Source organism: Phyllopteryx taeniolatus, chromosome 1 (assembly GCF_024500385.1).
Source record: "Phyllopteryx taeniolatus isolate TA_2022b chromosome 1, UOR_Ptae_1.2, whole genome shotgun sequence".
NCBI classification, from domain to species: Eukaryota; Metazoa; Chordata; class Actinopteri; order Syngnathiformes; family Syngnathidae; genus Phyllopteryx; species Phyllopteryx taeniolatus.
This window is the reverse complement of record NC_084502.1, coordinates 37,900,702-37,925,574: the sequence shown is the minus strand read 5'-3', so window position 1 is coordinate 37,925,574 and position 24,873 is coordinate 37,900,702. Positions and strand designations below refer to the sequence as shown.

The window sequence follows — 24,873 nt, the reverse complement described above, 5'->3', positions numbered from 1 at the left end:
CTGCAGAAACACAAGCCCTATGATTGACACCATTTTGTCTCTCCCGTGGTGCTATTTAATCTCTGGCCACCATTTATATGCTGGTGCAACTCCTGGGAACATATAGTGCGACTGTAGGCAGCATCGCCTGCACACTTCAAGACGAGGGAAATTGAACAAGGGCATGTAACCGATACGTGAGAGAGATATAGTGATGCTGTTGGTGCAATACTTTGTTTTGATCTGAGGTTAATACCGTGTCCATAAATAAGGCAGCAAACGTCAATGATTCCACCACGACCACGGAAAACCGCAGCCTTCAAGGCCAACAGTCCCACTGTTAATCCCGTTTGGAAATATTCAGAAGAAAAGTGCAGTTTGAAGAGTACAGTGAAGAGCACAGTGGCATGAATTGCTCTGCAGTTGAATCTGGCAATTCATTAAATTTGCTATTGTCTTCAGAACTTCGTAAGCTCTCTTGCTGGGAAGTTTGGGCTAATAAAACAATGTCTTGTTTGAATAATTATTTTAAATTCTTATTATCAGGGGATATCGCAATATGTTCATCAACAGTAAATGTTGTGTAAAGATGGAATATGGACAGTCTGCGACTCCTACATCCAACTCCTATAACTTCTAATTGGTTGTTACAACAGCATTCTTCCTGATCCTGCTTAGTAAGGAAGTCCCGATCACATTTTTTTTAAACCCTGAGTCCGTGTCACTTGATTTTGAGTATCTGCCGATATAGAGTTCAGGTCCGATACCTTGACAATTCATTAAGAAGAAAGTGTTTCTGTTGTTTAGTTTTTTTCTTTGAATAAAGGTATCCGAACGTGATACCTTTTTTATATGGCTAAGTCTTGTGCAGCAATGGTTCAAACTGCGTCAACAAATGCAATCTTTTTATAGTATATCAGCGGTGGTGCACAAAATAATGATACAAAGAAATTACATTTAAATATACTGTCCTAAATAAACTAACTAAAATCGAAAAAATAAAGAACATAAATTCCACTTTGTGAAGTACCGTAACAAAATAAAGACCTTCCTAAATGGTCACTGAATCAATTCCACACAGCGCAACATTGTAGAAGTAAAATTGGAGTGCTTAACTCCACTTTTAGGAGGTCACAAATAAAATCCCATTTCAGTGTAGTGCAGAATATGGACCAACTAGTCTCGTATTGAAATGAACAAATCTCAGTTCCACGGGAAATGCTCCATTTACAGACATTACAAGTCGCTGTTGCCACTTTCCAAATTCCTATACAGTACTTCCAAAGTGCAGAAATTTTCCCTGTCCCGAGATGCCAGCTTCACTTTTATGCTATCCGCTAGTTACATCCGGCCCACTTCTGTGGGAGACATTACTGTTCAGGAGTAATTGTGTTGTACATATTGTTTGTAATTATAGAATTGTTTGTTGTTTGCCCACCTGCTTAATTTTTTACTAATTTTTCCTAGATTTTGTATTGTATTGCTTAAAGGCCCAGTAAAGTAGTATTGGTGTATTTTTTTTCTGAGGTAAGTGATAAAAATGTGCAAAGACTGAACAATTTAGGACTGAATTGTTTAGATGTTGCATTAAACTCTTTCACTTTCGCTGTTGACTGGATTTTATGGGTGCGGCTACAACAAGGCCAGATGATGCAAGCATGTGTCGTCCCTTCCCCACTACATACATTTCAAGCGCCCTTTTTCATGCAGTGGCTATTCTGCACTGTTGCCATTTCCTAATTGATAATAAGTTGGGCCATTTTTATAATTACAGCGTTCAGTTGGTCATCAAGCTTTGCCAAAACAACCTGACACAATATATCATCCCTGAATAGGTCCTGTACACCGGTAGGTATAAGGTGCAACTTAAATAAACAGCGAGCATTTTTTGAGGAATCCCAGCAATGGTGCAGATGTGCATTTTTGTTTCTGCCTCTTGTATTTTTCACGCCACCACATGAACCCGAAACATTGCATTGTGTAATTTAAACTAAGCTACTGCCGCTCAATTTTGTAGTATTTTTGGACCTTATTTTGTAGCTTTTTGACCTTTTTAAGAATTAAGAACATTTTAAAATCGGATCTTTTTCAGCCGATCGCTGAAAATCACGTGATCGGATCGGGACAACCCTACTACTCACCTGACCTTGTTTTCTGTTGGTGTTATTGTTTTAAAAGTGTATATTATGGACATGGGCAGAATGCTAGTTTAGCCAACACCAGTGTGTTGAATCTCTACAATCCAACGCCCCTAAGGTTGTATCATTTGAAATTTGCCCAAGATTTTGGGTAAAATATGCATCTAAAATTTTAAAAAGTTTCTGAGCGAGATGCCAGCATGCCTCAAAAGATTTCAGTTTAGCGACTGTCAATTGTGTGTTGAACATTTTCCATAAGAAAGACTGTCTTCAATGAGAGGGTTTATAAGAAGAATGCAAGAAGAGGAGAATAAACATTGTAAATTACGTAACTTTAGCCCACTTGCATTTTAAGTGTAGGGACACTTTATAGTTACACTTGTACTCTACCCTAATTACAATGCGAAAATGTTACTTTCGAAATTGTGGTTTTAGGATGATGATGAGTTGGCTTGACCCCAGGATGGGGTATTTTGTAATCTGGCGAACATCACACTGAAGGAAATAGAAATGACAAAGTCATGGTCAGAAGTTAAAATATTCAAACAGTAGAAGTACATGGTAAATACTAACACCGTCAAAATTATTTTTAGAATATTATTTTATCCAATGACTCAATTTTGGTGCATTTGGACTGTTAAGGTGCCCACCCGCTTGTTTGTGTTGCATCTCAAAGAAAACTACTCAGACACACAAAATACCAAACTCCTGCTTGTAAAGCTCCAGCGAGTCATCTCCCTGACATTGTGGTGATAAAGACATACAGCTCATCAGGCAGACGACTCGGCTCTGGTTACATCAGTTTCTGAACAACACAACAACAGTATGACTCACCTAAGCAGGCTCGGTGTTGTTGCTACAGCCACACTTGCGACACACTCATATTTGGCCTCCTGCTGTACTGCAATGCAACTTGATAAGGAAAATTATCCATATCTGCAGTTAGACTTGTACATGAATACAATTGAATCTAATGTCATTGATATAGTGTCAAAACAAAACAAAGGCTATTTTTACATTAAGTAAAAATAGCACCTAATATATTAAAGACACCCCTCAGATCCCCAAAACCAGCAGGAAAAACATGAAGAAACCTTGAACAGGACCCCGATTTCAAAACCAAATGTGGGGCAACCATCAAAAACAACAACCTCTGATGGCACTGTAATGTTTACTCCCGTGTTACATCTATTATTTTTTTTCTCAATATTCATTGTGTTCTAGAACATGGTTGTGTAAGGGTGTTTTTTTTACAGCAAAATCTTTAAACATAGTAACGCTACATATCGTTTGGTAATGACATGCAATAGAAATATTACGTGACTTAAGGGTACAAATGAGGAAAAAACTTACTCTTCCAGTTATCAAAATGTCTTACTTCTCTCTGCCCTCGCATGTGCTTGAGTGACAAGACAAAATGACACAGGGAATTAAAGAAGCAGATTTTGAATAAACTTGATTGATCTGAAAATGGTCAATGTGGCGGTAATGACAGCAACTTTAAGGGACAGACATATTTTAGTAAAAATCAAAGAGAATTTGAAATGTTTTGTACATATGATGAGATGTCATTAATTCTATTATATTTTAAGGAATCTATGGTAAAAGTTACACCATTTTAGCATTTTTTAGTAGAACGATAGACCTTCATATATCCAAACCCTGTGCTAGGGACAGGGTGAAAACCGTAAAATACCACCATAAAACCGCTCAGAAAATGTCAAAATATACCAATATTAACATGAAATTTTAGACAACACTTATGATTAGGCACGCCCACTGCTGGTTATTGAAAAAATCTATTTAAATATATTTTTTCTATAAATATTACATCAAGGACACAAAAAGGCCCGTAATCAAATAAACACCCATAACTGCATAAACTGGTTTTATATGATTACAACATGCACATTACACATAAGACATAAACAGCTTCAAAATGTGGGAGTTATACAATTTACGTGTTGCCCGTCAAACTAACTCACTAAACCCATCACACTCTTGTTTTTAATACAACCGTAATAACGGTAAAGACATGCATTAGTTCTGACACTTTCACAAATTCGTACATATTCATTCACATCTCAGAAATAGCGCCATTTAGTTTGGTGTCTGCTATTGTGTGAAATCAATGCAAAATGGCTGACCCTAGGAATTCAGCTCACAGATCCCTCTGGTGTGTCACTTGTAAAAGAACCAAAAAATAAAAAAAAGAATTTCAATGATATTAAGATGTATTTGAGATAATTTTCATGGAGAAGGCATCCATCCATCCATCCATTTTCTGAGCCGCTTCTCCTCACTAGGGTTGCGGGCGTGCTTGAGCCTGTCCCAGCTATCATCGGGCAGGAGGCGGGGTACACCCTGAACTGGTTGCCAGCCAATCGCAGGGCACAGAGAAACAAACAACCATACACACTCACATTCACACCTACGGGCAATTTAGAGTCTCCAATTAATGCATGTTTTTGGGATGTGGGAGGAAACCGGAGTGCCCGGAGAAAACCCACACAGGCACGGGGAGTACATGCAAACTCCACACAGGCGGGACCGGGGACTGAACCCGGGTCCTCAGAACTGTGAGGCCGACGCTCCAACCAGCCGTTCACCGTGCCTCTGGAGAAGGCATATTAAGCAAAAATCCTACATATCCAAAAATGTAATTAACATCTTTAGAGAACATGTTGCCAATCATGAAACTTCATTTCGGACACCTAACGGTAAAGACATTTTGGCATTTAAAATTAGAAAAATAATTACATTTGAATATTTTTTATCTTAGAAACAATTATCACATTTTGATGGATAATAATTCCCAATAACTTAAATACTCAGATCAGTAAAATGTATAGATTTTCTAAAGGAAAATTAGTGGGCCATATCTTTACAGGTATTGATCATGTTAAATAAGAATGACCCATATATTCATATTTTATTTTATGTACTGGTAGAGCGGTGACAAAAATGAAGAGTCCTTGATTTGACTTTAAATTTTTTGGGGGGCTCCTTTTTGCCTATTTCTAGCATGCGGTAACAGCAAACAGATATACAATTCAATGCTTATTTTTTATCAATAAATAGTTCATTGTCAACAACTCACTGATACTCGGATGGGATATTAGCATGTGAGAGAGACAGCATACGGGTCATCACATAAAAAAGAGCAAAACCACTTCCCCGAGGTGAATTTTTCCACTAAGCCTTCTGCTAAGCTGTGCATATTATCAGGATGCACCCTTAAAGCATTGTTGGTTGCATAGTAGTCATAGCCTTTTTGAGGTGATGCACAACCAAACTATTAACCCTTTATTGCTCAGTGACTGTTTTTTGTCAATGTCTTTATGTCTCAAAGTTTTCTGTCAATTGACTGTCTGTTGTCGTACTAGAGCGGCTCCAACTACCGGAGACAAATTCCTTGTGTGTTTTTTGGACATACTTGGCAAATAAAGACGATTCTGATCCTGATGTCATGTCATCACGTTGGAGAGCCCCAAAATATTTATGCATTTTGTCACCATTACAGCCATAACTGAGATTCACTTCAGCACTTAGCTTTAGTGGATGAAACATGCAGCAATAACAGACTTGTTTCCATGCCGTGTCTTTGTCAGGCATTGTGTAGAATACTGTCAAAGTAAAATGATTAAAGCAAATAATTTTTTCCCATTATACTGTATTTTACATGTAACATAGTTCATCCAGTTTTTGACCCCTTTCACTGATGCACTTATTTAAAAAAAAAATTATAATTTAAATCTGTGCCTAACTGTGTCCACCCCCCGATCAGAAGCCGAGTGGTGTTCTATTATTAGACTTCTGTGTTCACCATCGATTGTCCATAACGAACACCATGTTCAAGCATAAGGGTGTCCACACTTGCACTTGGCACCAGGACACCCTAGGTCGCAGTTCGATGATCGACTTTGTGATCATGTCATCGGACTTGCGGCCGCATGTCTTGGACACTCTGGTGAAGAGAGGGGCGGAGCTGTCAACTGATCACCACCTGCTGGTGAGTTTGGTCCGACCTGGCAGGCCCAAACGTATTGTGAGGGTCTGCTGGGAACGTCTGGCAGAATCCCGTCAGAAGGAGTTTAAAGTCCCACCTCCGGCAGAACTTTGCCCATGTCTCGGGGGAGGCGGGGGACATTGAGTCCGAGTGGACCATGTTCCGCGCCTCTATTGCCGAGGGGGCCGACCGGAGCTGTGGCCATAAGGTAGTCTGTGCCTGTCGTGCCGGCAATCCCAAAACCCGTTGGTGGGCACCAGTGGTTAGGGATGCAGTCAAGTTGAAGAAGGAGTCCTTTCGGGCCTTTTTGGCCTGTGGGACTCATGAGGCAGCTGATGGGTACCGGCTGGCCAAACGGAATGCAGCTTTGGTGGTCGCTGAGGCAAAAACTCGGGCGTGAGAGGAGTTCGGTGAGGCCGTGGAGAACGACTTCCAGACGGCTTTGAGGAAATTCTGGTCCACCATCCGGCGTCTCAGGAGGGCGAAGCAGTGCACCATCAATACTGTGTATAGTGGGGATGGGGCGCTGCTGACCTCGAGTCGGGAGGTTGTAAGCCGGTGGGGAGAATAATTTGAAGACCTCCTCAATTACACCGACATGCCTTCCCACGAGGAAGCAGAGTCTGGGGTCTCTGAGGCAGGCTCCCCTATCTCTGGGGTTGAGGTCACCAAGGTGGTTAAAAAGCTCCTCGTTGGCAAGGCCCCGGGTGGTGGATGAGATTCGCCCGGAGTTCCTAACGGCTCTGGATATTGTGGTGCTGTGCTGGTTGACACGCCTCTGCAACATCGTGTGGACATCGGGGACAATGCCTCTGGATTGGCAGACTGGGTTGGTGGACAGGAGGGTGTGTTCCAACTATAGGGGGGTCACACTCCTCAGCCTCCTTGGTAAGGTCTATTCAGGAGTGCTGGAGAGGAGGGTCCGTCGGGAAGTTGAATCTCAGATCCAGGCGTAGCAGTGTGGTTTTCGTCCTAGCCGTGGAACAGTGGACCTGCTTTTCACCCTCTGCAGCGTCCTCGAGGGTGCATGGGAGTTCGCCCAACCAGTCTACATGTGTTTTGTGGACTTGGAGAAGGCGTTCGACCGTGTCCCTTGTGGAGTCCTGTGGGGGGTGCTTCGGGAGTATGGGGTACCTAATCCCCTGATACGGGTGGTTCGGTCCCTGTACGACCGGTGTCAGAGTTTGGTACGCATTGCCGGCAGTAAGTCGGACTCGTTTCCGGTTCGGGTTGGACTCCGCCAAGGCTGCCCTTTGTCACCGATTCTGTTCATAACTTTTATGGACAGAATTTCTCGGCGCGGCCGAAACGTAGAGGGTGTCCGGTTTGGTGGCCTCAGTATTGCATCTTTGCTTTTTGCAGATGATGTGGTTCTGTTGGCTTCATCAGGCTGTGATCTCCAACTCTCACTGGAGTGGTTCGCAGCCGAGTGTGAAGCGGCTGGGTTGAGAATCAGCACTTCTAAATCTGAAACCATGGTCCTCAGTCGGAAAAAGGTGGAGTTTCCTCTCCAGGTCGGGATGAGATCCTTCCCCAAGTGGAGGAGTTCAGATATCTTGGGGTCTTGTTCACGAGTAATGGAAGAATGGAACAGGAGATCGACAGGTGGATCGGCGGAGCGTCTGCAGTGATGCAGACTTTGTATCGGTCCGTTGTGGTGAAGAAGGAGCTAAGCCGAAAGGCGTAGCTCTCTATTTACCGGTCGATCTACGTTCCTATCCTCACCTATGGTCACGAGCTGTGGGTCGTGACCGAAAGAACAAGATCCTGGATACAAGTGGCCGAAATGAGTTTCCTCCGCAGGGTGTTCGGGCTCTCCCTTAGAGATAGGGTGAGAAGCTCTGTCATCTGGGAGGGGCTCAGAGTAGAGCCGCTGCTCTTCCGCATTGAGAGGAGCCAGATGAGGTGGCTCGGGCATCTGTTTAGGATGCCTCCTGGACGCCTCCTGGGTTAGGTGTTCCAGGCACGTCCCACCAGGAGGAGACCCCGGGGACAACCCAGGATACGCTGGAGAGACTACGTCTCTCGGTTTGCCTGGAAACGCCTCGGGATCCCCTCGGAAGAGCTGGAGGAAGTGGCTGTGGAGAGGGAAGTTTGGGCTTCCCTGATGAAGCTACTGCCCCCGCGACCCAACCTCAGATAAGCGGAAGACAATGGATGGATGGCTGGATGAATCATAAAATGTTCATGATTCATATGCGGTGACTTAAATAGACCTCACAGGCACTCCACAAAGGAAATGTACCAACTTTATCATCACAAAAAAATCCATCAGCATTTCTGGAGTCACAAGTCAACATTGTGTTTCAAACAGTTGATAAAGATGTTGAACTGAGGTCAAAGAGGTCAAAGAGAATTAAAAGTGAGTGACATCCGGCAACCAGCAACACAAAATTAACCTTGGCCACTCACCACACTGGGAAAACTTGATTGAAGCATGTTGCAACATGTTATGAAATCAACAGCTTGGAGATGGGTTAAAATAGAACAGACAAGCCAGATGGAGTGTTCTCAAGGCACAGCTATTCAAACAACAGAAGGCCTAGAATGATACGGAGTGCAGATTACAGTCCCTTCTTGTATTTGACATCCATACGGCTTCCACCCAACAGATGAACAATGGAGCAGAAAGGAAACATGGGTGATCGGCTCGTGACAATTCACAAACATAATCACACTCCTGCCTTTCTTATTTTGCTCAATACTTTTTCCAGTTGTGTGCCTCACCATGGCTTAACCTGCTGTTAGAGCCGGCTCTTGTTATTAGCATCTGTTTAAAAAAAAGAATCTGAAGTCACAGCCCTGCAGCTCTATGGGGTCTATGTCTTTGCCAGTGCACACTCACTGTTTGGGTTCCACAATAAAGATACCAGTGTGCCGGGGCACATTAGTGTGCCGTGAGTGCTCTTCAGGTGTGCCGTGGGAAATTATCAAATTTTACTTAATTGCTCAAAAAAAATTATTTTATTTCCAAGAAATATTGTATCTTTATTCATCTATTACTGCCAGTGGGGCATAGTGAGAGAATAAAGAAATGCTCTTCTATTAGATGGCAGGAAGTAAATACAGTAATTAATTTATCCACTTTTTGTGACATTTTTGTTTGTTGGTATGCCGTGAGATTTTTCAATTGTAAAATATGTGCCTTGGCTCCATAAAGGTTGGAACTCACTGCTCTATACAACTGATAAGGACATATATGAACACATCCCCAGTAAAGACCGGAATCAGCATTCCTCAAACAATCTGCAACTTCAGTATTTAAGATCCCCTCAGTGTCATGAAGAGAAAAGACTTAAGTGATGTGTTTTTCATGGCGTACTGTAGCTATTGAGACATCCTATACAGGACCATTTTGACTGGTGGTTCAACAGACTATACTGAAAAAAATAAACACTGCATAACTTTGAAAATTGAAGTAATTGGTCACATTTAGTATTTTACCTTTGATTGAATGAAAGTGATTATTTTACTCTATATTGAAAGTTTAACCTGAAAGCTTTTATTTCATCTAAACCATGTTCGAATGTCGGAACAAAAATGACCAGTTAGTCAAAACGTTAGCTCTTGCTAACTTGGTTTAGTTTAGTTTAAAATTAAGTTCTTAAACAGAAACGAGAATCCGAAAAGGCCCCAGGTCAGACAGTAAAGGCCTGATTTACTAAAGCGTTGCATGTGCAGAAGCGGGCACAAAGTTGATTGCTCATGCAAAACCGATCTAGTAACTGGGTGCACCTGGAATTGTGTCTGCCAAATGCGCAAAATGAACTGTGCAGCAATTTTGCAAGTTCTGGGAGGAGTCTGTGTAAATACTTTTCAGCTTCTGTAAACATGTTTAAAATGGCATATACAAAAATGGTCACGACATATTCAACAATACAATTTTTGAGCTTCTGATTGTAAGGATGCCTTGAAGACAGTCACAAGAAGGAGTCATGTAATTTCATGTCTGGCAAAACTAATTTCAGTGCACTGAGGCAGTTGATGCTAGTTTCTCCCAAGTTTTAAACGCAATGTGACACATGATGGGCACATTCATCCATGTCCCATGCACTCAGGCCAAGTTAAACCAAACAAAATGGCTTGTATGCGCTTCCTGGCTTCCACAAAATTATGGGAGCTATCGATTTATTTTGTGTAACTCACTTTGTGTTACTCACTTTGTTTGTCTAACACTTCTAATTCTATCACTTTAAACTTAATTTTGCACTTACTGGTTAGGGTTAGTGTGGTCTTACAATTTTTTCATGTGAAACCATCAGTTACAGTTTGTTTTGTTTCACACCAAGGAGTAGCATTCTAATTTCGTTGTGCACTATAATAATAATAATAACTAATAATCATAATAATAATACAGGCTAATCTATTCTATCTTCTAGGCTATCTTTAAATATGGCAGTGTACACCTGTTGCCAACAGTGCGCACAATCTGTTAGAGTGAGTAAACGCGCAATTTAGCACTTGCTATTTGCAATCCTTGCAAAAGATCACAATCTTAGTAAATAGCGTGCAACCCACCCATTTACAGTGTGGGCAATCTGTCAGCGTGAGCATGCAATTTTGCACCCACTAATTGTTATCTTTGCAAATCCGACCCTCGGTGTCAAATCCTAAGAAGAGCAGCAGTGGTCCAGCCCCCTCGTGTTGACCACAAGCTGGCCATCACTTACATGTTTCATTTTGTTTTGTCACCGTATCTTCGGCTGAGTAGGATTAAAGAAGATGCCTTTGAAAAACAGGTCAAGTCTCTCATGTGTTGCATGCTCTGATACTGTCACCTAATTGGTTTCCCAAAACCTGCAAGCCAAGAAGCCAATACCTGATTGCAACCGGTAACAGTCGTACAGAATAGTCAGGCAACAGACAGAGTGAGACTAGAGTATATTTTAGAAGGTTGAGGGCTTTGGGGAGACCAACTGTTCAGCTGAAGGGCAAATTGACAATAGGCTAATAGGTTTGTACGAACGGAACTTCAACCAATCAAGAGCTGTAGAATAAAATTAAACTAAACACATTGTAATTGTGGCGGCACGGTGGCCGACTGGTTAGAGCGTCAGCCTCACAGTTCTGAGGTGCGGGGTTCAATCCCCGTCCCCGCCTGTGTGGAGTTTGCATGTTCTCCCCGTGCCTGCGTGGGTTTTCTCCGGGCACTCCGGTTTCCTCCCACATCCCAAAAACATGCATTAATTGGAGACTCTAAATTGCCCGTAGGCATGACTGTGAGTGCGAATGGTTGTTTGTTTCGATGTGCCCTGCGATTGGCTGGCAACCAGTTCAGGGTGTACCCCGCCTCCTGCCCGATGACAGCTGGGATAGGCTCCAGCACGCCCGCGACCCTAGTGAGGAGAAGCGGCTCAGAAAATGGATGGATGGATGGACATTGTAATTGTGAATTAGTTTGTGTCTTCAATTCATTGTTCATTATTAATGCCTTGGAAAAATTGAAGCCAAATGGAGTGCACTACTTGGCTACAACTAGCAGAAGTGCCTTTGATTCAGTCTGAACTAGTTTGCGATTTACAAAAACGAAATTTGCTATGCAAAGTTAGTGCATAGTCATAACATCGACATTATTGCAACTTCTCCAGGCAGCATTGTATTCACTGGCATCTAAAAACAGGAATTCAGAACACTCGGAGATTTTCCCCTCTCATTAAAAGTTATATTACAATAACAATGAATCAATTCATTGATAGTTAATTTCCCCTCATAGCTGATCAAGAAAATGAAAAGGTCAAATGCCCATCCCTAGATATCACCATTCAGGAGGGTTAGAAGACATTTTCATGTTCATAGGGAAGCTGGAGTCTGTCCAGCTGACTGAGAGGCGAGGTCAGTTGCCGCACAGACAGTATAGTATAGTATGGTATAGTATAACTATGTTTATACATGTGTGAACAAACTCTGGGGACCCCTTCTTTTAAAGAAAGAAACCCCACAATGGTAACGGAAATAACTTGAAACGACTGAGACTAAATTTACCAAAAGGCTTATAGACAAGACACAAAGCTCCTGGGAGAATTTCCTGTTTATAGATATGAAATGGGTGCTTTTTGGAAAGACACATCAGTTCGTTATTTGCAGATACAAAAAAAGAAGTAGACAAATGAAAGAACACTGTACATATTTTGAAACGTGAATGAAGCTAGGTTATGTTCTGGGGCTTCACTGCATCCGGGAGGGAGTGTCTTAAATCTGTGCAGCATACATTGATACTCAAGACTATCAAAGCATACTGCAGCTAAATGTTTATGTATTAGCCATCCTCATCACTCACAAAAAGAATCTCAACATCTTCAACGCTGCCACCTCGCAGCTCTTTCTCCCAGTTTCTGTTCCTTGCTACAGTGTTTAAATATACAACATGGCTTGTCTCATTACCTATAATTCTTTCCTTTCACTTTAGCATATGGTCTTCTGTCACACATCACTCTGTCAGGGGTAAAAAGAACAAAGATAGGCCGCGACCGAGGTTTAGCCTGGCGACCATGCGCACCTCTAATACTCGGTTCTTTTATTCTGGTCGAGGTGATTCTTCAATGATCAGGGTGGATGAAAAGTTTAACAATTTATTTGAAAATATAGAGTCAAACAATAAGGTTGGTGAAGGTTCAGCGCTGAGGTCTTCCACATACAGGTGGATCAGCTCCGGAAAAGACCCCGGAAGTATTCGGTCACAGTCTTTTTTTAGTATAGAGACTGCTTCCTGTCGTGACATCATGCAGCCGCGGACCAATCCTAGGTTCGCCTCGGTGTCTGGGGACGTCCGGAAATTCAGTCCGATGCTCTCACCGCACCCTGAGAGTGCATTGTTCGGAGACAGAGTGTGGTCCATTTTTTTATGAATTTACAAACGAGCATGTTGGCCATTGGCAGGGATACGTCAGTGTGTCCGCCATATCGAATGTGTCAGTTCGGCCTTTACCGAACGGCAAACTCCAATAACGCCCCGAATTTCCGAACATTCCGAGGCACAGAAAGCGTGCCGCGAGTGAACTTCGTGATCAACGTACCCTATGTTGATATATTGTGCAAGCGTTGTATCTGCCCGACTAAGTGTAATATATGTGCATGTGTACATGTAATGCAACTGTATGTTTGTGAGAAGAGCTGGGTGTATATCTGTAATGAAATATAGCAAACGTGTATGCAGTGTTGTGTAAGCGTGCAGCCAGTAATTTCTATCAACTCCTAACACTTTCCTCAACCCGCTTCACCCTGCCTGTGCTCTCTCCTTTACCTCTCTTCCAAAATCCAATGATAAATGCAAGTGAAAATGTGGAGCAGGGACCAACTTATGAACATTAACTCTACCTCCATGCATTCAACAAGTGCTTCAAAAAACTATAAATATGAACACCAAATTGTGGACCACAGTAAACAAAATACAAGCTTGTTCACTTTTAAGGGACAGACTACAAAGACTACTTTGTTGATGTAATTTGTTTCTCCCAATTTTAAGAAAAAGTGATGAAATAGAATGTCCTTTAGATATAAAAAAAAAACTGATTATTTGCCTGTGTACTCCAGAGACAGAATGAGATGACATTTTCTGCAGCCCTGAGTTACCAAATATGCCTCACAAGGTGGTAATTAGCAGATGGCGGAGGTATTCTCGTTACTTCAGGTGTTACCATGAAAGGAAAGCCTTATTAGACACACACTGCTATCAGCTTTGTTTCCTCTATCACTATCGTTGGTCGCTCAACAATAGTCAATATTGGACATATTTACAGAATGAGCATACCTGTGGGATCACCGATCGCTCCAACAGTTTTAGCCAAGTAATTAATCCATTCTAATATTTATTCAGTCGCTTTAGGATTTTGAATTAACCACACAACTAGGTGTGATATACAAACCTCAATTCCAATTAGATTGGGACGATGTGTAAAAAGTAAATAGAAACAGAATACAATGATTTACAAATCCTTTTCAACCTAGATTAAGCTACAAAGACGGGAAGAAATTCAGTGTTCAAACTGATGCACATTGTTGTTTCTGCTGATATTCTATCATTTTTAATTTGATGCCTGCAACATATTCTAAAAAAGCTGGGACAGGGGCAAGGAAAGACTGGGAAAGTTGAGGAAACACCTGTGTGGAAATTCCACAGGTGAACAGGCTAATCGGAAACAAGTGAGTGTCATGAAAATAAAAGTGGCATCCCCGAAAGGCTCAGTTGTTCACAAGTAACGATGGGACGAGGTTCACTACTTTGTGACCAGATGTGTGAGTAAACAGTCTTACAGTTTAAGAATGTTTCTCTATGTCCAGTTTCAAGAAATTTTGGGATTTCATCAACTACAGTCAATAATATCATCAAAAGATTTAGAGAATCTGGAGAAATCTCTGCACGTAAGCGGCAAGGCCGAAAACCAACATTGAATGCCCATAAACTTTGATCCCTCAGGCGGCACTGCATTAAAAACCCGCATCACTGTGTCATGGATATTGCCACGTGGGCTCAGGAACCATTCTGAAAACCATTATCACTTAAGACAGTTTCTCGCTACATCTACAAATACAAGTTAAACTACCATGCAAAGTGAAAGTCATATCAACAACAGCCAGAAACGACATCGGTTTCTATGGGTCAGAGCTCATATGCGATGGACTGACGCAAAGCAAATTTATTTATATAGCGCATTTCATGCACAAGGTAACTCAATTTCCATCCATCCATCCATTTTCTGAGCCGCTTCTCCTCACTAGGGTCGCGGGCGTGCTGGAGCCTATCCCAGCTGTCATCGGGCAGGAGGCGGGGTACACCCTGAACTGGTTGCCAGCCAATCGCAGGGCAGGTAACTCAATTTGCTTTACATAATTAAAAGCATATAAAAACCAAGAAAAAACAACTGCTTATTAACATTTAAAACAAAGAGGGGGGGAAAGTACAATTAAAACAAAGTACAGTGCAAGAAATATTGAAATATAAATGCTCTAAAAAGCGTTATTTAACCTGGATTTAAAAACATTCACACTTGGGGCTGACTCAACTTATTCCATTTGTGTGCAGCATAATAGCTAAATGCTGCTTCACCATATTTGCTTTGGACTCTGTGCTCCACTATTTAACCTGACTCGATCTCAGAGCCCTACTGGGTTTATATTCCATTAGCATTTTCTTTCATGTATTCAGGACCGTTTAGTGATTTATAGACCAATAGCAGAACTGACTGGAAGCCAGTGTAAAGACTTTAAAATTTGAGTAATATGCTCTGACCCCTTTGTTCTGGTCAGAACCCAAGCTGCAGCATTCTGAATGAGCTGCAGCCGTTTAATGCTCTTTTTGGGGAGTCCAGTCAGAAGACCATTACATTAGTTAAGTCTACTTGAGATAAAAGCATGGATAAGCTTCTCCTGGTCTGCTTGACACATGCAAGCCTTCACTCTGGATATGTTCTTCAGATGGTAGAAGGCAGTTTTAGTTATTGATTTGATATCACTGTTGAAAGTCAGGTCGGAATCTATCAGAACACCAAAGTTTCGGACTTGGTATTTGGTTTTTAAAGAGAGTGACTCCAGGCAATTACTAACAGCAATCCTCTTTTCTTTATTGCCAAAAACAATTATCTCAATTTTGTTGGTGTTTAATTGAAAAATGTTTGGCTTATCCAGTTATTTGTCTGTTTTAGACAGTGACACAACACCTCAATTGAACTTTAATCATCTGGAGACACTGCTAGATATAACCATGTGTCATCTGCATAGCTATGATAGTCAAAATTGAAATTCTGAAGAATTTGACCCAAGGATGGCATATACAGGCTGAACAAGAGGGGCCCAAGAACTGACCCTTGAGGGTCATTGCCATAGGTCATTGCCATTCGATGAGATCGAACACTTCCAATGGTTACAAAATAACACCTTTCCTCCAGGTAGGACCTGAACTATTTAAGGACTGTTCCATTTAGTCGTACCCACATTGCCAACCTGTTCAGCAGTATATGATCTCCCGTATGCAAACAAGACCAGAACTGACACCTTTCCCGTGTCAGTATTCAACCTTATATCCTTTATCACTTTGACAAGAGCAGATTCTGTACTGTGATGAGTTCAGAAACCTGATTGAAATTTGTCAAAAAGTCAATTTAAGTTCAATAAATTGCTGAGTTGATTAAAAATAACTTTCTTAACAATCTTGGCTATGAAAGGGAGATTTGAAGTGAGTCTATAGCTTGCTAACATGGAAGTGTCCAGCGTTCTATTTTTTTAGAAAGTGGAAAATTGTGCTGTGGTTTGACGAGTCCACATTTCAAGTTGTTTTTGGAAATCATGGACGTTATGGTCTCCCAACCAAAGGGGAAAAGGACCGTCCGGTTTGTTATCAGCACAAAGATAAAAAGATAACATCTTTGATGGTATTGGGGTTTGTTACTGCCCATGGCATGGATAATTTGCACATCTGTGAAGGCACCATTAATGCTTAAAGGTACAGACAGGTTTTGGAGCAACATATGCTGCCATCTCAGGGCTCTACACTAACTTTTCTACTAGTGGCACTGGTGCGACCAACATTTTCAGTTGGTAGCACTGGTGCGACAAACCTTTTCAGTTGGTAGCACTGGTGCGACCAACCTTTTCAGTTGGTAGCACTGGTGCGACCAACCTTTTGAGGAGGTACAGCATGACCATGGCATATCATAGTTTCATATGAAGTAAAGACTGACGGTGACTCGAGATATGATATTTTACTGTTACTGTGAACAAGAAGTTTGTCCGCAACAAGCAGTAACAAACAAAACCGGTCAATTAAATTTAAAAACAAAACAAAAAAACAAAGGCTTTACTTTTATTTGATCATTTGTTTGACTCAGAGGGGGCTGTTCTTACTGTGAAAGCTCCCAACCCTCTTCCCCTGGGAAACCCGCTTAATTTTGAGCATTACCACAACCATATGACTGACATACATCTAAAAACAATTGCGTAAGTATACCACCACCATATAAAAGTTGAGTTTATAATTATTCACTTTATTTTGCAAAATATTTACCAACAAAACAAACCAATTTACCTATTTAAAGTCATGGCCCAAACAGAACATGGATAAATCATTACTACTGCAATTATTGCACTTTATTTGAATGATAGTTTGCTTTCCTATACAATCCTCGTTAAAGGAGTTTGTGCTTTTTAACTTCATATGTACAGTATGTGCTATAAACAGGGTTGAGATAGGTAGGTAGGTAGATAGATAGAACCTTTGCACATGACTGTGTTTGTAATGAGTGAAATGAAAATGACAGACAAATTAAACAGACAATCTTTGCAGTTAGCCTCGTAATTTTGAGACCATCATGTGTCATCACTTGGGGAAGGAACGGGTTTTATTCCCGTGATAAATGTAGCAGCATTGATAGGGATAATGTTTTTAAAACGAAATGCTGGAGGTAACTAGCGGCTGGAGGAGTTTATAAATAATCCATACCGCTTTACCAGACTTTACAAGGTAGGTCGGGACTAGCAAGCTTGCTCACCAGTAGTCCAGATGAGTTGAAGGCTTACACTTGTCATTTAAAATGAATAAGTAGCGGGCCAGCGTCAATATAGGTACGTGGTGGCCACTGGCCAGACACAACGGCGTAGTGTCTGTGACAGTACGCCATAGCTGACTGCAACATAGCAGTCAGCTATGTTGCAGCAGGCAGCCAATCATATTGCAGCGGGTTGCTTTTAACTCAAATGGGATTCATAACAATGATTGAGACAGCGCCACACAGTCCCAGCGCTCTTGCTCTCTCGCTCATGCAGGAGGAGGAGAAAAAGGGCAACTTTCAACCATTAAAACGTGTACTTAGTGAAAATGCGACAAGTTTAAATTTTTAATCGCACAAGCTGTAAGATCCTGGATACAAGCGGCCGAAATGAGTTTCCTCCGCAGGGTGTCCGGGCTCTCCCTTAGAGAAAGGGTGAGAAGCTCGGTCATCCGGGAGGATCTCAGAGTAGAGTTGCTGCTCCTCCACATCGAGAGAGCCAGATGAGATGGCTGGGGCATCTGATTCAGATGCCTCCCGGACGCCTCCCTGGTGAGTTGTTCTGGGCACGTCCCACCGGGAGGAGACCCCCCACGACCCAACCTCGGATAAGCGGTAGAAAATGGATGAATGGATGGGTTAGTCTGCCACCTGTTAGTATGGAAGCAATTTAGCAATTCTCATCCGAAATAGTAATTGACCCAGCACGATAGGTCATTTCCAGTGAGCCAGGAGATGTTTCAGAATCAACATTAGGATCGTCACAGATTCATGGAAGTCCGTTTAAATATTTACAAAGCAAACCTAACTTCCATCCGTTAAACTTTTGCTTCACTGTCATCTCCACAAAGCCTCAGGCCAACATTAACCTTTTCCTTATTGCTCCACATCTTTGTTGTTTTCTTTTTAGCATTGCGTATTGCAAAGTTTCAAAATAATTGCAAATTTCAAGCCATTGTTTTTTTTCCCAAGCTTCTTGCTCTATGCCAAAGCAAAAATACTGTGTCTTTTATTGTATTGGCCCCCTTCTCAAATTCTTATATGTTGCCATAGTTTCACCACTTTGTTTTAAGATCATCCAACAAATGTAAATACCAGACAAAACTGATGGGGAAACTACCCAAACATATAAGAATTTGAGATTTTTGATTTGAGATTTTTCACGTCATCTTTGAGATGCTTAAATCTGTGTTCAGTGCTCAAATCAGTACATATGCTGTTAGTTTGTACCTTGTACCTTTCTAACTTATCTGCCGTTTTATTTTCTGCAAATGGTTACATGAGCATACACCCTTATCCTCATGAGGGCAGCAATAGTTTAGTTAGCAATTAAAATAAAATACAATTGCATTAATATACAGTGTATGTAAATATACTGTTTACTTACAGTACGTGTGTGTGTAATATGTGTAATTCAAGTACAGCATCATTATTATTAAACAAACAAAAACAACTTGATTCATACACGGTCTCAGGAAAGACCGAGGATAAATGAAAAGGTTAAAAGGTGAGTCCAGGGGAAAAGGAAGCGAGGTGGGATTCGGTTGATAGATATTCCTGAAAGTGATCTCAAACAGAGGTGCGAGCAGTCGCAAGGGAATCTACTTGGGAGGATAAATGTCTGCAGCAAGAAAGGTGAAGACGAGAGATGGAGTGAGAGAGTAATGTTGAGAGGAGCATTGGGACAGGCCACGTTTCCATTGTACGCTCGATGCATCACCATTACGCCTATCTGCCAACAAAACCCCTCATCCCTGCCCTCTCTCTGTTTTTAATGATTCCCTATCCCTAAAGTGCACCCCTCCCACACCCACTGGTATGTGTCTAATAGCCAAATGACAAGGCACAAAGACTTCTGTTGTGTCCCACATGCCCCAAACTATGACAGGCAGGCCAAAGATGTGCTGCCATGTAAGTTAGCGGGAAGCTCAGCTGTACCGCTCCCTCCCTTTTTCTCTGCCTCTCTCTGTCTATGGAGATATGATGTAGCACACTAACACAACCTGACAGGCAGGCAACAAAGACTGCCCTGTTCTGTGCACTGGAGTTGGAGTTGGCTTAACAGAGGGGAGGTGATTTGCATGCATTTGCAAATGAGAGGTTGATTTTGTCGACCCTTTGGGATTTCTACTCTCGCCAATCCCATTGTCACAATTGGCAACCTCCATTGTCAGGACTGAAGGCAGCTGATCCTTTCTTGGGTATTTTTCCTGGGCAGTCCTAAGCAGGATAAGAGACCAGGTAGAATATTAGAACTACCTGAAACATAATCTGCATTGTTTTTTGTTTTTTTAGATATAATTTTCTTTTACATTTCAGTTTCTGGGAATGCAGACCACAGGCTTGTGGCTTCTGATGTGCAATGTGCATTGAGACCCATGTTATATTCCCTTGACCTAAATTCCTCACTCGCATTGTTCTGGTAAAAAGTCCAAAGAGTTGCATAACAGTTAGCTGTGTGTCTATTGGCCCAGCTGCACCGCAGTTACTAGACTGTTTCAGTGAAGAAGCAGACACACACACACACGAGTCAGTTAAAAGTCCAGATCAAATATTAGATATTATTATATTGTTACATTAGATTAGATTAAATATTAGATGAAACACACAGCCAACATTCTTGAGCAACCAAATGTTGAGTAAGAAACATGTCTTCATAAATGTTACTTTTGTTTGTTGTTTAAATTTTAACTCATACTTGCATCACTGTTTTTCTTCCTCTGAACCAAATTTATTCTTCAGTTCTTCCCGCTAAAATTGAACCTTATAAAAACAATTGTATTTTATCTTTCTCAGTAGAGTCACTGAAGGGATGTCTCTCTTTCGTACTTTTGTGCATGTCATGTGGTAAACCTATCTGATTCAATTTGGGAAATGTTTCAAGTTAGCAGCAGTTTACTGCGATAAAGCAACTACATGGGTTAGGTTATAGAAATTTGGTTAGAGATTTGGTCTCAGTCCATCATGTTCATTGTGGTTTCTTGTCATTCCCCCTCTATTCTAATTTCTTTTGTAAATGTAATCATGTTTAGTTTTGATTGACACTGTCAGAGAGCTATCTGGTTAACAATATGTTCATTACTGTGGTTGTAGTTTACCGTGGTGTATAACTGTACTGTATCATAATGAATGCTTTGGATAATTTCAGTTACCTCGATTCCTTACATGATTAAAAATTATGCGGAACAGCTCTCAGTATAATGCATGAATTAATTGATAGCGCTGACAGTGTCTATCAAAAACTGAACATTATTATCTGTATAAAGGCAGAATATTTGATATAGCGCTTGCATTGAATATCATATTGTACAAGTGGTCATAAGTTTGTGGCTGTGTTTATAGTACAGATATAATCCTAGACTAGTCATATCTTACTCGAGCCTTGAACTTTCAAAGTTTTAGGGGTTTTTTTTTGTTTGTTTTTTCCCTACCCAAACAAAAATGTGTATTTGCTGTACTGAAATATGGTCTTCTTCTCCTAGGGAAGGTGTTGAATGCCGATTTGCATCACTACCTCAGTCTTCAGTTCCAGAAGGGGTCTCTGGATCACAAGCTTCAGCAGGTGATCAGGGACAACTTGTACCTGCGCACTATTCCCTGTGAGTATAGTAGAGGACAGATTGTAATTGCAAGTCTAAGATCACAGACATTCTTAGTCAATAATATTTGTGGACCAGCCAAGATGCCTCTCAGGTTACTGCTCACAGGCCAATAATTCTAACATAGTCCGTAACCCATGTAATTTCTTAGCTAGGTGGCAACATACCATTCAAATAAGTCAACATCCAGCAACAATGAGATGTCAACGAGCAAAGTCTTGCCATGGATGGTAACTTGGCTTGCTGATGTGGTTTTGCTGCACATGAAATATAGCTGTCCGGCTTCGGTCGTCCAGCCTGCTCATGCTAACCGACACTAGCATGAGCCTAAGGAGCTTCTGCGGCATGGCGAAAGGTGGTAGAAGCATGACTTCCTCCGTCGCCAGACACACCAAAGCCTTATTAAATGTTGTGATTGGCTGATCGGATCGGACTGAGCTGTTTTAGAAGTGATGGCCCACAGCAGCATGAGGACGGATGTTAGCGCAGAAAGAAAATGAAGAATGGGGACATTAAATGCAAAGTTAAATTCCCTCACGTGTGCGGCGCAACTCGGCTGAGGCTCTGTTAAAACCCTGATTAGGGTTAAGATGATGCTAAGCAGAGTTGGCGCGTTAAGAAGCGTTCAGTATTTTCCATAACAATGTGTTTCCAGCATCTCACAGATAACAGCACCATGAAGGCAATACATGGCACTTTCTTAATGAGAGGCAGCAGTTTGGGAGCTTTGTTATTTTATGAAAGTAACTGCAGAGATGTTAAGGCCCGGGACAAGAAACATCACCTTGTGTTTAAGGTTGAGGAAGTTATTTTGAGATATACATTTGAATGGAGAAAATGGAACAGTTGCTTCAACATTGTTTCATACTAACAGCCGCTGGCATTCACTGTCATGGATTTTATACTCCCAGAACTTTGACAAAAGGGAACAAATCTTCCTGAATGTTATTTTCTATTTTCATTTCCTAATAAAAAGGAAAAGGAGGAACCATATGGGGTTTGAGTCAAAAGTCTAAGCTTTTGATGTGTTTTCCTTAAAGATAAACTTAAAATTTAGCTTACACCAGTGTTTATAGCAAAAGTTAAAAAAAAGAAAATACTGTAATTGGAGAGATGCTAGTCTGGTTACTGGCTACTTTCGAGGTGCCCTTGAGCAAGACATTGCCCCCACCACCCCAGCTAAAGTGGAGCAGCGTTCTTTGCACACGTCTTTCACTCTGAATCTCTCCTTGTATAACTGTGTGTGTGTGATATAGTTTGTGTGGTGTGCAACACAAAAGTATACATTAAAGTGGAAGTTGAATTTCCCCTTGAGGGACATCTTTCGGTATAATAAATTCAAAATCAGACATTGCTTACTTTTATAATGCTGTATATGAAACATACATGCAAATCAGTCGCTTTTTGGCAAAATTCGCCGTTTTAAACTAAAAATAGGCCATTTCCGTGAACCGTACAGATCCGATGAGTTTTTCTGAAGGGGGGTCGCCGTTGCTGTCGTCATATACTGTTTCGTACTCCTTCAGCGCTGGCAGCTAGATCCATTCCACACATCCAGCATCCACACACAGATGTAATTGTGAATATTACTCCGCGGCAGACTAATATGCTGGCGCATCGGCCTGAGGTTCCGCCTGCGCGCTCAGGATAAATCACAGGAGTTGACGAGACCATAAAAAACACTTCGCCGCTTCTGCTGTTAAGAAGTAATGGTACGTTTACTCCATTACAATGATCTAAATGTCGTTCGCTACTTTTATTTATCAATTATTGCTTATTTATCAACTATTTCGTGAGCGAGACTACGACTTAAGGCCTCTTTATACTCCCGCGCTCGCGTGGCCGACAATGCCCGCATTGCATCACGTGACCGACGAATTGGCCTGCGCTGCCCCTCTGCGTCACTTGACGCGCACATAGCAAAAATTGTTGCTGCGCGTAGAATGCCGCGGAGATCAGCTCTCGTGATTGGTCCGTTTTAGTCACATGCTACGATGACGTACTTAGCCTTCCCCTTGGTTCCACATTAAACCGCCGCCTTTGCAGCATAATTAAACGTATCATCTTGTCATCTAGGTCCATTTGTTCCACAGTCACCATTGTTGTTGTTTTGTTCCTTGTTCCGGAAAGGAAAGTAAAAACGGCTACTGGAAATGGCCAAAAAATGCAGAGGAAACTCCACCCTGTGGTGTCCTAGCCAATACCAGCCGTAGCAACGTCCCCGGCTTGGAAGGCAACTGCAGTACATTTTCAAAACTGTGTGCGTGGGTAGCGCTCAAGTATAAAGGCAAACTGCGCGCGGGATAGCCGCAGTGACGTCAGCGCGGTCACCGCCCGCGCGAGTATAATGAAGCCTTTAGACCTCTGCTGGATATTTCAGCTCACTGATAACTTGAGAAAACACCGTGCAGTAAATTGCAGATTTTTTGTTGTAGTTTTGACAAACAATAAAGTCACATGACCACACACAAGAAAGTCCCATGACCACACACAATGTCTTCTATTGGACTTCCTGGGCATAGGTATTAAAACTGGATAAGCCAGCCCGGCTGATCGTCGTTCCTATGTGGGAAGGTCGTCGATACCATGAAGGCAACAACGCGCAACTCGCTTTCATGTATTGTAGTATTTGTCTGGCACTGTCTGCCAAACGTGGATATTTCAGCTCACTTATAACTTGAGAAAACACCGCGCAGGAAATTGCAGATTTTTTGTTGTAGTTTTGACTTTGCATACACACAGGCCCATTCGCAGCAACATCAGAATTTGCAGTTTGCTTTTTTTTTTTTTTTTTTTTTTGACGTTCATGCTGTGGATAAAAAATCTGAAGTTACTCACTATTTACTCAGTACTTGAGTAATTATTTCACCGTGTACTTTTTACTCTTACTCAAGTAATTTTTGGGAGGACTACTTTTTACTTTTATTTGAGTCACGTTATTGTCAAGTAACAGTATTCTTACTTGAGTACAATATTTGGCTACTCTACCCACCTCTGGAGTGGATATCCTCTATTGCTACTCTTACTTTTAAGCAACATTTTTGCTCATCAGATCCGCCTGTGTCGTATTTGTTGCACTGGTCTTTTGTATTTTTGTGTTGAGGTGCTGCGGGTCCTGGTTGTGGTCCCAGCGGAACAGCGAAGCAGACGTAACATCAGTGACAAGAGTTGATCCGCTAGTACTTGTTGTCTTGTATTAATTAGGAAATGCATCTACATTTATCTAATTAGTTTACGGATTTTAAAGTTAAATTTATTAAGCAACGGAGCAATGTTAGGGATTATGTCACAACACAGAATTAACTAACTTCAAATTCAGAAATGGCCAATAAAAACAGAATAATATGGTATTTAATATATTCCTGGGGGATGCATTTGGGATTAGCCTTTGAAATTGGTAATAGTGAAAAATGAAGTGAAACAGACAATGATTTTAGTCAATTCTTTTCCAGAATGAGAGTGCTTAAAGAGAAGGATGCTTTTCATGCTGCACAGCTTGAAGCAGGCATCAAGTGCAGGGGGAGATGGGCCTGGCTCAAGTTGGAGACCAAAACAAAAAAGCGAAGAAATTAGGCAAATTTAATTTTAATCTTACATTTGTATATCAACATGTACTTGAGCGGTGTAAATAAATGTTTTTTTGCATGAAGAAAATTTGTTTATTTTGCCTT

At 41.5% G+C, this 24,873-nt stretch overlaps 1 protein-coding gene across 8 annotated transcripts in view; it reads left to right on the top strand.

The window, feature by feature from the left end:
• The window catches only part of LOC133487362 (membrane-associated guanylate kinase, WW and PDZ domain-containing protein 3-like), a 143,276-nt gene that overhangs the window by 66,118 nt on the left and 52,285 nt on the right, over positions 1–24,873 (top strand). For all 8 annotated transcript variants that reach the window (XM_061793783.1, XM_061793832.1, XM_061793793.1 and 5 more), the window contains one exon: positions 21,086–21,202. In XM_061793783.1, coding sequence (XP_061649767.1) covers positions 21,086–21,202 — 117 coding nt within the window. The remainder of the gene's footprint in view (positions 1–21,085; positions 21,203–24,873) is intronic.